This window comes from Chenopodium quinoa, unplaced genomic scaffold (genome assembly GCF_001683475.1).
Source record: "Chenopodium quinoa cultivar QQ74 unplaced genomic scaffold, ASM168347v1, whole genome shotgun sequence".
NCBI lineage: Eukaryota > Viridiplantae > Streptophyta > Magnoliopsida > Caryophyllales > Amaranthaceae > Chenopodium > Chenopodium quinoa.
The window spans coordinates 13184806-13200041 of NW_018743292.1; the positions used below are offsets into that span (position 1 = coordinate 13184806).

General features: G+C 35.5%; 1 protein-coding gene across 1 annotated transcript; it reads left to right on the top strand.

The window, feature by feature from the left end:
• The first annotated feature begins 584 nt into the window (after positions 1-584).
• LOC110737128 (ankyrin-1-like) lies at positions 585-13625 on the top strand. Its single transcript, XM_021917497.1, has 13 exons — positions 585-775; positions 870-932; positions 1018-1188; positions 2011-2142; positions 2330-2469; positions 8337-8423; positions 8903-9028; positions 9194-9346; positions 10282-10353; positions 11588-11689; positions 12683-12853; positions 12948-13027; positions 13158-13625. The coding sequence occupies exons 1-13, from the start codon at positions 745-747 to the stop codon at positions 13207-13209; spliced, it is 1380 nt and encodes a 459-aa protein (XP_021773189.1). The 5' UTR covers positions 585-744; the 3' UTR covers positions 13210-13625.
• Positions 13626-15236: the final 1611 nt, after the last annotated feature.

Genomic DNA, 15236 nt, shown 5'->3' on the forward strand with positions numbered 1-15236 from the left:
TTTGATTTTACCACCCAACTCTATCTTGGCTGGCGACACAGTATGGCCGGGGTTATTTGATCGGTCAGGGTTACTCGGTCGGGGTTGTGTAGTCGAGGTTACTCAAATGGTCAGGGGTTACCAGATCACTGTTTTGATGTATATCAACTTGTCGCATGGTATAACTAACCAAAAAAAAAAAAATAGATTTCTCCGGCTAAAGCTGGGCACCGTGCCGTGCCGGCCATTTCCACAAGTCGGCCCACGGCACGGCACGGCCCACGTGCCTAGCGTACCGTGTCGTATCGGCCCCCTGTGCCGCCCATTTTTTTTTTATATTTGCTTTATTATTTTGTTAAAAAAATATTAATTTTATTATAAAAGTATCGTGCTTGGCGGGCCGTGCCAACGGGACGGTGTTCGTATCGCCCGCCGTGCTCATGCCAAATTTCAATTTTCTTGTTCATGGCACGGCCCACGGCCCACCGGCCGATCTCGTGCCGGACTGGGCCATCTGGCGTGCCGTGCCGGGCAGCCCATGTGCCAGCCCGGCCCATGCCCAGCTAATTCTCCCCTACGTAATGAGGATTCTAGGAGTCATTCGCTCATTCACCATCGCCGTTACATGTAGTTTGGTGTTACACATAGCTAGAAGCATCGTTTGAAATCATCTCTGTAAACTAAACTCAAAAAGTTGTTCTTCCCTCTTCTCTTCAAACTACTCTACTCTGCTCTGCTCAACTAGGGTTTTCTTCTTCTCCATCAATGGCTGCCGACGGTTCTGTAGCTCTCGCAGGTCCTCTTTCTCTTCCCCCTTTTTCTCTCTCCTCTTTTTGCTATTAATTCGACAAAATTATAATTTGTTTCCATTGTTTTTCTCTGATTAACAGTAAAGCAACAGGTGCAGGATTTCTTAAATGCTGCTCTTACTGGGAACCTTGATTTCTTCAAGAGTAAGTTTTTCTCAATTTGGTTAATTTCTTGGCTTATTCAATAAATTGATGGTGTGAATTTGAGCTTAAAGTTTGTTGATTGTAGAAATGGCGGAGAAATTGGATGATGGGCAAGGGTTGTCGAAGACAGTGGCGGATGTTAAGGATGCTAATGATCGAACCGCCCTTCATTTCGCGGCCAGAGAAGGGCAGACTGAAGTTTGCAAGTATTTGTTGGAGGAATTGAAACTTGATGTTAATGTGAAAGATGCAGATGGTATGGATGATTTGTATTCTCAATTCTAACAATTGCAATTCAGTGAATTAGAAATGTCTGTTCTTGAAAGTTATTGAATTTTTCGTTGTAGTTATTGTTGATGAGGGAAATTTTAGCATTTTAGTTTAGATTAGTTACTCAATGATTTTGTGTAGCTCTAGAATTGAATGCAGTTTATTTTGAGCATGTTGGGTTTTTTGGCGAATGATTTTTTAGTAGTTTGGCTTGTGTAAACTTAAACTTGTTTGATGGTGCGATTCCGTCTTCCTTAGATGCCTACCAATGTTAAATATATTGTAAATGGGGTGTAGATGTGTAGGTGACACTTTCGTTGGCTGAAATTGTTTTAAATTATTAGCTAGTTATTTTGAAATTATTACTCTAGAGATGTGCTGAATATGTAATGCTGTATAGGTTACCCTTTTGTCATTGCATGCAAATTTTTTTGTGTTCCTAAAAGATTGCTCCATATGCCAAAATTGAACGTCCCTAAAAGATTGCTCCATATGCCATTATTGGATGTCCCTAAAAGAATGCCCCTTACCTGTTTTGGTAAAATTTCCCATCCACTCTCTCAATCTCTTTCCTCACCAAAATTGTGCCCACCCATTTGCACAAATTTGTTTTGATTCTTAAGGAAGTAAAATTTGGGTTGGGGTCAATATTGTAGGGATGAAAATAGGTGTAAGTAATTAGAGAACTTGCAGGAGCATTTTAGCTAGAATAAAAAAAAAAAAAACCAAATTGAGGCCATTCTTTTAATAGTTAACAATGATTGGATTTGAAGTACTTAGAATTAATATTGTTCTCTTGATGGGGCAGGAGAGACTCCTCTAGTTCATGCAGCCAGACAAGGGCACATTGCTACTGTGAGTTATCTTCTTGATCATGGTGCAGATCCTGCAATTGCTAGTGATTTAGGGGCTACAGCTTTACACCATGCCGCTGGAATAGGTATGCTTTTGTAATATTTGTCAAACTATGTTTCACAGGTAGAATGATAGAGATTGCCTAGAAGTGTAAAGGATTCTGTAACTTGACTAATGATTCTTCTAAGAAGAACTATCCTGTCCACCGCCTCTTAAAGTTTCTTATGGCTCCATGCTTTCAGTTTGATGTGTTCATTGGAAAGCTAATGTAGGAAATATTGAATTGATGAAAGTACTACTTTCCAAGGGTGCTCCTGTTGATTCGCAAAGTGATTCTGGCACTCCGTTGATTTGGGCTGCTGGGCATGAACAAAAAGAGGCTGTAGAGGTTCTGTTAGAGCACCATGCTAATGTAAGTATGCAGCTGTTAGTAAATGTAAATGCCTTTAAGCTTACTAAAGCTGTATAAGGGCTTAGTTAATGTGTTGTCAGCTTTCTCCATTGGTTTGATATCTTGATTGTGCATGTTCGGCCTTTAAAGTCTTCTGATCATGCTTTCTGCCCAATTGTGTTGTTTTCTTGTTGTTGAGAATTGAGAGGCAACTTTGAAATTGCTCACTAACGATGAATTTAGCATGGCAACACTTAATATTGTGTAACTTAAGTGTAAAATGTTCTTTTATTATACTTAGCATTTTGATTACGTATATAATTATAATGGTATGTCAGTTTTGTAGCCCTAAACTAGAGTTTATCGCTAGACATAACATCTTCCATATCAAATCGTGTGACAACCCAGTAAAAGATTTAAAGAACGGATTTTTCAGCATATAACCATGAATGTTCAACTTGTTCACGTCCCCAACTTTCTAAAATCCATCATATTCCTCTCCATTTTGTGAATATGTACCCATCAGTAATGACTACATCTGCCAACTCTATTAGCTAAGCAATTTCTAATTAACTGTAATTCTTTCTTCTATCTTCCATTAACCCCTATTTAACCTGTTGCTCTATTAATTCACTCAATAAAGTCTAGTCAAACCAGAAAATAATTAAATTATGTGGGAAATTAATTAGGGTTTAAAGAGAGATAAGGCAGACCTAGAATTAACACCAGTAAATAATGGGAGAAAGTATGCCAATTTAGAGTTAATTAGTGTTAATAAGAGACGTTAGTGGTTGTTTGGAGAAGGAGGATTTGGATGTGGAAGGTGAACCCCTTTGCTCTTGGCATGACATGACTATATCTTGATGTAGGGATGAGATTAAAGGCAGTGATCACAATCATTAGATATTACATAAGGATAGGAGCTTTTAACATAAAATTTGTCTAACATGTTTCAATTCAATTCTTGTAGAGGTCCATTAGTGAGGCTTTTAAGACTATGAATCGAAAAGAGCATGTATACCATGTTCGTCACTTTGATCCCAAAAATGATCGGTTTAAGAGAGTGAGGGTATTTTGTTTCTTCTGATAATGTTGTTCCGTTATGTGTATAACTATGAAAGATGCTCGGAAATCTGGTTTAAGATGATTATTCCTAGTACTACTTTGAAGCAAAGTGGTTTTATTTTTGTGTTGCCAATAAGGTGGTGGAAGATGTTCAGAGGAGAGATGAGAAAGGTGTAACCTTCGAACTGAATTTTAGAGAAAGTTTGTGATAGGTTGAAGGTTAATAGATAAACGTTAAGAAGTATTAAGGGTTTGAAAGTCAATGGAGACAAAATCTTGGAGGACTTCAACGATTATTTGTGGAACAATACTTGGAGTTTGTTTTTCACGTATCATGAGTCCATGATTAGTGACTCCTTGTCTTCCATTTTTGTTTAGTTTGTGACCGACACGTTTGAATATAAAGTTATGAAGTGTGCCAACTGCCAAAGTGTAGTTATTCCAAGGCTTTGAGAAAGGTTAGAAGAGCTTGCAGTGATGGTTTCTTAATTAGAGTTTAGATAACCATGCTTAAGATTGTGCTTACTTTTCTACTCCCTCCGTTAATTTTTATTTGCAACTTTTGCCATTTTAGTCCGCTAACCATTATGTGCAACTTTCTATTTTATTTCTATTTTTAGTACATAAAAACCCTAAAAATTACAAATTTACCCTTAATTAAAAATTCTGATTTTAATAATTTTACTAGTGGGTGGGCCAACTTTCTCTCTCCAAATACTTTAATCACTTCCATTTGCTAGTGGGTGGGCCAACTTTCTCTCTCCAAACACTTTAATCACTTTCATTTACTCTCATTAATGTTTGCCCCTTAAATTTTGCCTCGTAAACCGCAAAACCCCCTAAAGTTGCAAATAAAAATTAACGGAGGCAGTATATATAATTTGCACTACTGCAAATATTTTCTCTATGAAAGGTTTGTTGATGCGGAAATTTTAGATATTGCTTACTATTATGTGAACAATAATTAATACTTCTTCCGTTCTCCTAATATTGCAACAAGGGGGGAAGACACGGAATTTAAGATGAGGAGAGGGATAGAGAGAAATTAAGATAGGGATCCATGTGATGAGAAGAGAGATAAAGAGAAAGCATGTTAGAATATTTGATTATTGTACTATTAGGGGAATAGAGGAAGCAACAATTAAGGAAAACTAAGCAATCAAACCAACCAACCATGAAGAAGAAAGTGCAATAGAGACACAAGACATGCCGTGGGAAACCCCATTTCAATAATCAATCTAAGCCTTAATCCCATAATTGGGTCGGCTACATGAACCATCAGTTCCGTAAAGTCATCCACAAAAATCTTCCTCCATCTCTTGCGATCAAATACCTCATTCTCATGCAAGCCTATTTACTTCATATCTTTCCTAACTCCTTCCAACTAAATTAATTTCGGTTTTCCTCTACCTCGTTTAAACTCTCCATGATCCCACTTTTTCACTCTTTGTACCTGTGCACCCTGTGTCTCAGTCTTACATGCTCGAAAACCTAAACTAACACAAATGATTTTCCCTTAGTTTGTCTGCAATGCCTGGAACACCCACTTTTTTGCAAATAACTTCCTTTCTGATTCTCTCTCTTAGAGTGTTCCCGTACATCTATCTTAACATGTGCATTTCCGCAACCTCCATCTTTTTAACGTGCTTCTCCCAACATTCTGTACCCTAAAGCAACATTGGTCTTATGGCAATCCTATAGAATTTCCCCTTCAATGCTTTGGTCACATGATACTTTCATGGGTATTGCTCGCTCTCCATTTAAGCCACCCCGACTTAATCCCATGAGCCAAGTCTTAATCAATGTCACCATTTTTCTGGATGATCCACCAAATATATTTAAAACACTCACTCATGGTTAAATCCTTTCTGTCTAAACTCATTATATCATTGCCTGCTTCATCTGTGTATCAAAACGGCATACTAAATATTCCGTCTTACTTCGACTTAGCTTAAACCTATAGATTCCAATCTTTGCCTTCATTGCTCCAATTTGGCATTAACCCCATCTTTAGTTTCATCCACCCGATATCATCCGCAAACAACATACACTATGGGACCTCATCTTGAATTGCCTTGTTACTTCATCTAGAACCCTAACTCTTGGTAAAAATCTACTGACATGCACTATGGAGTAAATTGATGAAATTTGCAAGCATTCAATTGGCCTTTAAATTCTCTCTTTATAAACTATACTTAAGTAGCCAAAACCGGCTAAAAAGGGGTATTTATACCAGGTTACGTAAAGCATTAATGAACAAAATCGACAGACATGCCAAGTTTCAAAACATCAAAGTGGAAACACAAGTTTGCACGGATGTGCAGCATCTGTGCACCAAATTCTGCATGGACGTGCTCTTGCTACTTCAATATTCCTTGCGTGCACCAAATTAAGTTCCCCTCGGAGCCAACTTCCATGGACATGCACATATCAGCATAACATGCTTTACATTCCATTGTTTCTTTTTTAAATCAAACCCAAACAATCTTCCACCTAAATATTAGTTTAAAGCTTTAAACAAGAGCCATCCATTGAACCTCATAAGTACCAAGCACATCATCATCCAACTTTGTACTTTAGCATATTGCGTTGCCCAACTTAGAATTTTCAGTGCAAAACTCTTGTGTGCCTCCTTCTTCACCTTGTTCATTATCAAATAAACATTCATCATAGAGACACTGAATTTCCCACCATGGTTCTCCTGCAATGACCAATATTTATAGCATTTCAACCAAACACTTTTTGTGAAGCTATAGCTCCCTCATGACCACCTTTGTTGCATTTCTTGTGGTGTACAATGTTCCACTTCTTGCCCATAAGCTACCATTGTAGTTCCCTTGGTAATTTCAAAGAATCACCATTAAACATAATCTTATAACTATGACTTGTCAAGTTGACTAACAAATCACTTGGCATCCTTCAAAGCCAACAAGTCTCATTCCATAAGTTTTGCACTCACATCACCCTTACCATTCTGTCTTATGACTAAGGCAAAGTTGACTACAAAATCAATGCTTTGTATCAACTAAAGATAATTGTTCGACAGTCAAATTAAACTTATTTATGTGTTCGGTGGCTTGAACTATCATCATTCTCCTCCTAATTAAACGAAAGACATTTCAAATATACCTTGGTCATTGCCAGAGGTTTCTCATACATATTTGATAAGGTTTTATCAAATCAGACATTGTTGCCTCATCCTTGACATTAAAATCCTCACTTTGGGCTAATCTCAACCTGACTACACCTATTGCTGGCTTATCTAACATAATCCAACCCTCCATATTATTTAATCTCTTTTGCTTAAGAGGTAAGTAGATATACTTTTGTTACAACTAATCCTCAATTTGCATTTTCCAAAGTTAAATAATATCTCCCAATCAAAGTTTCTCCCTCAATTTTTCCACTTTTGTTGTGTATAATTTATGTAACCACCAATGCTCACAACTTTGATTTCCAACACTTAAATTAAAACTTCAACACTAAAGATTCAACCTTTGACTTATCAACCACAAACAGCTAATATACCAACCATCTAACATTTCTAACCCAAACCTACACCAACTTAACCTTAGCTCTAATACACTTGTTAGGATTTAGAGAGTGCTAATTTGTAGTTACTTGCAATTAACTATAATTAAGGGAAACAAAGCAATTAAACTGACTATTTTGATGATAATGCAAGAGAGACATGGAAATTACAATAAAAACTACCAAAGTGCACTATGGAGTAATCTACGGATAATCAACGGTGATTTACAAGCATTTAATTGAGTGGAATGCTCCTAGTAATCTTTCTCCTCTCAAGAAACCCTAGCAAATTTGTTTAAGCATCTAAAATCCAACCAAAACCGGCTACTAGGGGTTATTTATACTAGGTTACATCAAGCATTAATGAACTGGTGGATATGTGATGCGTGTCCAATTATTCCAGGTGCGTGCCAAGTCTTAAAACGCCAACCAGTAGCTTCTTCGGATATCTGGAAACACAAGCTGCATGGACGTGCTACTTAGCACTGTCTCACCAAATTGTGCATGGACCAGGCTTGCTTTTGATCTTTTCTGTTCCCCTGGAGCCATCCAGCCTGCACTAACGCGATTTCAGGTTATAGGACACTTTTTTGCTTTCCATTGACTTAAACCCAAGCCAACCATCCTTACTTGCTCTGAACTATCTCTATTAATTATTAAACCCAATAGCTGACTAATATGGTACAATGGTAGATCCAAATACATATGATTCTCATTTTCAAAACAATAAGATTAGTGAACTTCAGATGATTTTGGGCTTTTGAAATTGAAGGAAAGTAGCATACTTTATATGTACACATTCAGTATTCCTGCTGTATATTAGCGTAGTGCACATGATTCATGATAGCTTGCCTGTTATGTCTTACTTGCTGCTTGTATATTTTTTTGTAGAGCTGATGTGTTAGCTTCTTATAGGAGTATGTATTGTATATAAGTCAGGCTAACCTAGGTTGTAAGGCATTGAGCCAAAAACACAGCAATCAAATATCGATTCTGTAAACAAATTGCGGCGCACTCAAAACACAAAATCAAAAAGCGAAAGTTTCAACCTTTCATTCAAAACCCAGATTTTCTCAGAAATTGTTTCAGAGTATTGTTGATGGCATTGCTGTTTATATGATGTGTAATCTTTTATCATTTCTTTGCCCTTTGTTTGCTAAGATATTGTAACTTCATTTCAGTACAATTTGTGATTTTGTTTTCCTTTCCATGCATCCATTGAGAGTGATTCATGAGGCCAACATTCATGGATATTTGGGCGGATCATAATAATCAGTGCATTCCTTTTGCAGCCAAATTCTGAAACTGATGAAGGTATAACACCATTGTTGTCATCTGTGGCGGCTGGTTCGCTGGAATGCTTAGAGCAATTAATTCAGGTCTGCTTGATATAGTTTGTGAAGTTTGCTTGTACAATGGTATTCTGTTAGTGTGTTCATTAATCATTATTATGGCGTGGGTCCCCCCCTCCCCCTACCCCACACACACCACCACCACCACCACCACAGGAAAACGATACTTGAATAGCTGAATTATAATCTGGTACCGCTAAACTCAGTAGAAATACTACTCCGCTGTTCTTTTATAGTTGACACATTTTGAATATTGACAGTATTCACAATTTGTAGTTTGACTAGCTTTTGTGATTTATAGCTACGATAAAACATAGTCATGTGGGATATTGTTTGAGGTATTCCAACTGTAAATTTTAGTACATCAACTTTTTATGATTTTACATTTTGATAATTAGAGATATCGTTAAAACTGTGCGTTGTCAAACGTGTCAACTAAAAAAGAATGAAGTACTGTTTTTTCATGCCATTATTGTTATTCTTCTGCTGACTTTTACTTTCTCCAGGCAGGTGCAAAGGCCAATATCTCTGCAGGTGGAACGACACCATTACATATTGCTTCTGATCTTGGTAGTATCGATCTTATCAATTGCTTATTGAAAGCTGGAGCTGATCCAAATGCTACAGACGAGGTGAAGCCAACATATCTTTTTAGATATATAATATAGCTGTGAATCTGTGATGTTATATTCTGTTTTTATTTATTTATTTATTTATTTTCCTTTTTTTGGTCTGGATCGTTCACTTGTCATATTTTCTGATGTACTTCATGCTTACTTTAATTGTTTCATAAACAGGATGGCCAGAAGCCAGTGCAGGTTGCTGCTACACGAGGGAATAGAAATGCAGTTGAGATACTACTTCCCTTGACTACACCAGTTCAATCTATTCCTAACTGGACAATTGATGGAATTATCCAATATATGCAGTCTGAAACTCAAAAACAAGAGGTACCCATCTTCTTCCTATCATGTCTGCTTTTCCTGCTGTGGATAGTTTGGAAACTAACCCTGTGTGATCTTAAGGGGGGTAAGGCAGTGAGGCTGTGTACATCTTATGCATACGCACATTAACCTGTCCAACGTCATGACCTGGAATTTTCAATGCTCCGTAGGTTCTAAAATTTAGGCTTCAGTTTATACCTAAGGTTCTGACAGGCATATACCCTTTCTTGGTTGTGGTGGTACAATATGATTATGTGGGTGCAAAAGGGGGCGGGAGGGAGGAATTGGTGTAGCAGAAAGGGAGTTATTGAGCGTTTCTTCCTCTCTCAGTTTTTTCATTTTGTGTGTGCTCAAGATGCTGGCTTTCCATTTTTGAAACAGTAAGTAGTTAGTTAGGGTTCTAGGTTTTGAAGCGTAACATGCCGGTAGGTGGCAACACTATGAAATTCTATAATGGTTTAGCTAGTATTGAAGATGGACCAAGATCAAGGGGGAGTGAATAATGAATTTGCTCATTCGTCAGACATTTCTGCTTATACTGTAGTATGGCTATAGGATTCTGCCCATATTGATTCAGGGTAAGCCTTGCCTTGTGGAAATTGAATGTGGCATGAAGAGGTTGACAGAATCATGGTAAATAATGTAGTTTAAGTTATTCTGCTTTTGCTTTAGTATATTGAAGTTAATTTTAAAAGGCATATCCTTGGTATTACTTGTGGAGTGTACTGTTGCATCACTTGCGTAGTTGCGTGGCACTGTCTAGTGCTCATGGTCTTATTTAATCCATCTGTTGCTTTTGTGTCTTTTTTTCATCCATCATTTGCCTAAGTCTTTATCTATTTTTCAAATATATACCATTGTAAACTGTTGTTAGTTGTATTGCTCTACTTGAACCTGCTATCACTTACTAGAGCAGGGATTGATTTGCACTGTTATTGTAGGAGCTTGCCCGAAGTTTCAAAGAACTTAATTCACAAAAGAATACCAACTTATCAAGGCAGGATTTGCCCGAGGTACATTACTCAGCTATCATTTCATGTTTAATTATTCCTAGTTCCTATTAGTATTAGTTCTTTTGTGATGGAACTTATGGTTCAGTGCCTCCTTAGCATAACATCAGAAACTGCCAGAGTGCCACTTATGCTCTTTCTTTGATTATTTTTCATCTTTAAGTTCCACGCGTGACATTTTTTGTATTTTACTATGACTCTTTAAGGTAAGCATACAAAATCAGTTTTTTTTTTTTTTTTTTTTTTTTTTTTTTTTTTTTTTTTTTTTAATAAATCTTTGCTGGTGAATGGTGTTGAAAGTGGTAAATGGAAAGAATTATGTCCATTTGTTTGCTGCGATTAAGCATAATCTAAAACAATCATGGTGCAAATTTTTATGCGATTATGTACTACCTCCTTTTCTTTTTATTTCACCCATTTTGACTTTTCACGCTTGTCGAGGCTTTAATTTGACCATTTGTATCTTAAATAGTTCCTCCATTCTAATATTGCACCACTTGCCTTTTAAGGAAGTTTCACAAGTATTGCACCATACCCATTTTTGGGAAAAAAATGTCTATTCAAAATGCAAATACCCACGATACCTTTACTTTTTAACACATGTTTCTTTAGTTTTTGCTTACAATAACATGGGCAATTTTGTATTTTTCCTCTCTTTCCTTCCACTACAAAAAAAATAAAAAAAAATAAAAAAAAAATGAATTGTGCCCTCCCCCCATGGTGCAATTTTAATAGAACAAAAGTATTAAATAAGAAAAAATTATTAAAGTTAATATTCAGAAACAATACATTGAGACGATTCTAACAAATTCCCTGGAAAAAATTGTTTTTTTTTTTTTTTTTCTTATACATGAATCAACACTGTTCAATAGTGTAAAAAGTCAAAATGGTAAACTATAAAAATTGGAGTATTTAACTACATAAGGAAGTTTTTTTTGTACATAGTGCAACTTAAGAGTTACAACTACATCGCTCTCTCAGTCTCATCTTTAAGTCTTACCACATTCATTTTTTAGGTGGGTGTACTGTGCTGCCATGCCTGCCAAACATCTGAGAATTAATTTTTTTTTTTTTTTTGGAAGTTGGAGTTTTCTCTTACGTCAGTCTGCCCTATATTTTCTCTCTGGAGTTTGCATATGTGGTGTTATGCTGATGTTACATGTTTACATGAGTTTGGGCAAGCTGTTTTGTACTTTGGTTTCATAATGCTACTGACATATTGTATTCAAATTAAAAGGTGACACCTGAGGCAAAGCAGAAAGCTGCAGAAGCAAAATCACGAGGTCATGAAGCTTTCAATAGGAAAGACTATGCATTGGCTACAGATGCGTACACACAGGTAAAGTCATGTCATTTCTTGTGTATGCGCATAAATTATAATTATTTTTTTATTTTTTTATTTAAATTTGATATACTATATCATAGACCAGCTTCTGCTATTGAATCTAGTACTTCGTAAGAATTTTATTGTGTCTGTGTCTTCATAATTATGCCTGTGTCTTCATAATGTACTCAGCTGCAGTTTTTAATCTTCTCTGACCTAAGATATACAGTTTAGGCTGCTTGTCTTGTAAACCTGTCTGATACTGTCATATGAATTATTTTTTAATCTTTATTCCTCAAGGAACATTTTTGGCATGTTTTTGAAAGCACACAGTTTACTTGTACTCGAGCCCCTTTCCATAACCAATTATTAAGGGTAATCAAAGTTGTAGATTGCTAGAAAAGGTTTTGTTTGAGGTTTCTGGTTCTCATTATGGAGCTGTTTCAAAGAAAAGGGAATTCGTGCAGGTCTATCACTTTATCCTAGGTAAAAAGGTTTTAAAGATCATTTATTGGGTCAAAGCCTTGAGGAAATAGTGCAAATGTTTGAGGTATGAAACACCTATTGAGGTTCGGTACTGGAGATGCCTTGAGGAAATAGTGCAAATGTTTGATGAGCTACTCAAGTTGGAGGAAATATATTCTGGGACAGCTTATGTGTAGATTCCTGAGTTTGATCCATTACTGCTTTTGTTTCAAACTACTTTTAATTTCAACTTAATAGGCCAAATTTGGTATTTATGGACAAATCATTTGACTTTGTCATTTGTTTTCTATTATGTATAGTTGAAACAGAAAAATTATCTCCAAAAACTAATTGCAAAAAATCTAGATGATGTTTTCACATCTATACATTTTTATAGAAACTTATGGTCAAGATTGGCGAGGTTTGGCTATCAGAGTCAGATACAAGCTATTTTTTAACCCAACTTGTAAAAGAATTCTTAGCATTTACTTGTATAAGTCCTGATGTGATAACATATTTGTTGGTCTCTGGTGATTTTGACAGGCTATTGATCTAGATCCTTCTGATGCCACATTCTACTCGAATAGAAGTCTCTGTTGGTTTCTCCAGGGACAAGCTGAGCAAGCACTGGCTGATGCTAAGGCATGCAGATCACTTAGACCAAACTGGGCCAAGGCTGCCTATCGTGAGGGTGCTGCACTACGTCTCTTGGAGGTATGTTCCTTAAATATTATTCCGTTCAAAATACATATGTTATGACGAAGCTTCTAATAAGATTAGATTTAATCCCTTCTCTATGCTATTTTAGAGGTTTGAGGACGCTGCCAATGCATTTTATGAAGGCGTGCAACTTGACCCAGAAAATAGGGAGTTAGTTACTGCTTTTAGGTAATTTCCAAGTTCCTATTTGATTTTCCTTTTATGTGGTTCTGAAGTTTATTGGTCTTTCTGATCTTGAAAGCGATTCTTAAGTCTAATCTATGTCATTGCCAATATCTTGAATTCGTGATCTTCACAGGGAGGCAATTGAGGCAGGGAGGAAATTTCATGAGAGTAATCAAGCAAAATAAGCGGTATTGCGGCATTAATGTACCACAATTTTGTTCATAGGGAGAGAAGCTGTGAATTATCCAATACTTTGCCTATGTATATCTGCGTTTTTTTTACCCTTGGTCCAGCTTCTCTCAGTATTGCTAGCAATTTTAATGTCCCAAGGTGTGGTTTTTCAACATTTTTCCAGATTATTATATTGATCATTTTTTAGTTCTTGAATCTTGCACAACTGAAAGAATGGGTTGGAGGTTGTCCAAAAATTGCCTCATTTAGGAAGTGTTAATTAATTGACCTTTAATAGTGTTTAGAATGAAAAGTTTGGATCTTATGTGGTCTAGAGTGAGTTGAGCTAATAAGTATGGGAACTACTAAATACATTCAGTTCAAGCTTATTCATTAAAAAATTGAATAGAGAGTGAGGGATTATTGTTAATTGATGATATTAAGAATCAAGTTTGAATGGTAAGATTTACATTATGTTCCGATCTATTAACAATAATCAATCAACAATAATTATTCTATGAATCAAGTTTGAATTGTGAGATATTATGAATCAAGTTTGGATTGTAAGATTCATAAGTAAATTATGTGTAAATGGGTTCTACTCATTATGTTCTATGTTCTCTTTCATAAAGTAAATGTTAACTTATTATGTTCTTAGGAGCCTAGGAGCCGTAGGAAGTACTGGTAGATTGTAACTTGTTGCTTTTTACTAATGCTTGTTTGCTATACTAAGCTTGTTCAAACCTCGTTCAATCTTGTGTTTGAAATGCATACGATCAAGCTCGAGCAAGTATTTGATCAAGTTAAATAGGTCAACTCGAACAAAAAAAAACACAAAAGAATGTTGGTTCAAGTTAGAGCGTAATACTCGAACATTAATAATCTTTAACAAGCTGAGCTCGAACATGCAACAAGTAATTTTTTTGATTGGCGTTGCACCTTTTGCTTGGGTTAAACGTTAAATACACACTGAAAACTTGTTATATTCGTAATTTCGTTATTAAATCATAGATATACGAAGTGATACTTCAAATTGTCCTATTCTTAACATTTGACTTTACTTATTTAGTACTTGAGTAGGTTATTTTAGGGTATGAAAAGAAGTGATAAGATATTGTGACTTAAAACATGTAGTTAGAGAGCGTGTAGGTTATTTTGAGGTATGAAATGAACTGTAAAAAGACTCTTCTTCCTCACCCCAGTCACTTCCTGTCTTCCTCCTAGATGCCACTGGTTTTATGCATCTATATATGGATGACTCCAAGATTGTGACTTAAAACAAACTATAAATAGAAAATGTGTAAGTAATTTTGAGGTATGAAATGAACTGTAAAGAGATTGTGACTTAAAAAAAAAATGTAAATAGAGAAAGTTTAAGTGATTTTGGGGTATGAAATGAAGTAAAAAGAGATTGTGACTTTAAACAATATACTACAAAGTATAAATAGAGAATGTGTAGGTTATTTCGAGGTATAAAATGAAGTAAAAAGAGATTGTGATTTAAAACAAGACTAGTTTTTAGCCCGGTGATGTCCCGAATCATTATATGTATATTGAAAATGAACTTTTATAATAAAAATTATGTGATCAAATATAAATTCAGATTAAATTAGTTACATTTATTTCAATACTCGTACTATTTAAAATATATTTTTCAAATCATTATTGAAAATTAAAATATATTATCAATATCTAGTATCCTAAAATTGTTGTTTCAAAAAAAAAAGTATCCTAAAATTGTTAGTTTAATTCATTTTATATAATAAAAATATAGGTTTATTTTATGTATGAGCAAACAAAAGAAATTAGATTAATTTTTGTTATTATAGATTGTTGTTAGAAAAACAAAAAAAATTGTTGTTAAATATACATGTATAAAATTGAATATGAATATGATTAACTCTTTTTTATAAAACGTTGTAGACATAAGACGTGCCGTTGTGGTTGAAGGTAAAGTATAATGAACTATGAACATGAGGTTATAGTTTCAAACATTAATGCTAACAATTGTTAATTTTTTGTTAATGAATAATAATAATCG

Excerpts from the sequence above, each read along its gene's own strand:
- LOC110737128 (XM_021917497.1), top strand. The coding sequence starts at position 745 with ATGGCTGCCGACGGTTCTGTAGCTCTCGCAG. Across the intron at positions 2,470-8,336 it reads TGTTAGAGCACCATGCTAAT|CCAAATTCTGAAACTGATGA; the intron begins GTAAGTATGCAG and ends TTCCTTTTGCAG. Across the intron at positions 9,347-10,281 it reads CTGAAACTCAAAAACAAGAG|GAGCTTGCCCGAAGTTTCAA; the intron begins GTACCCATCTTC and ends CTGTTATTGTAG.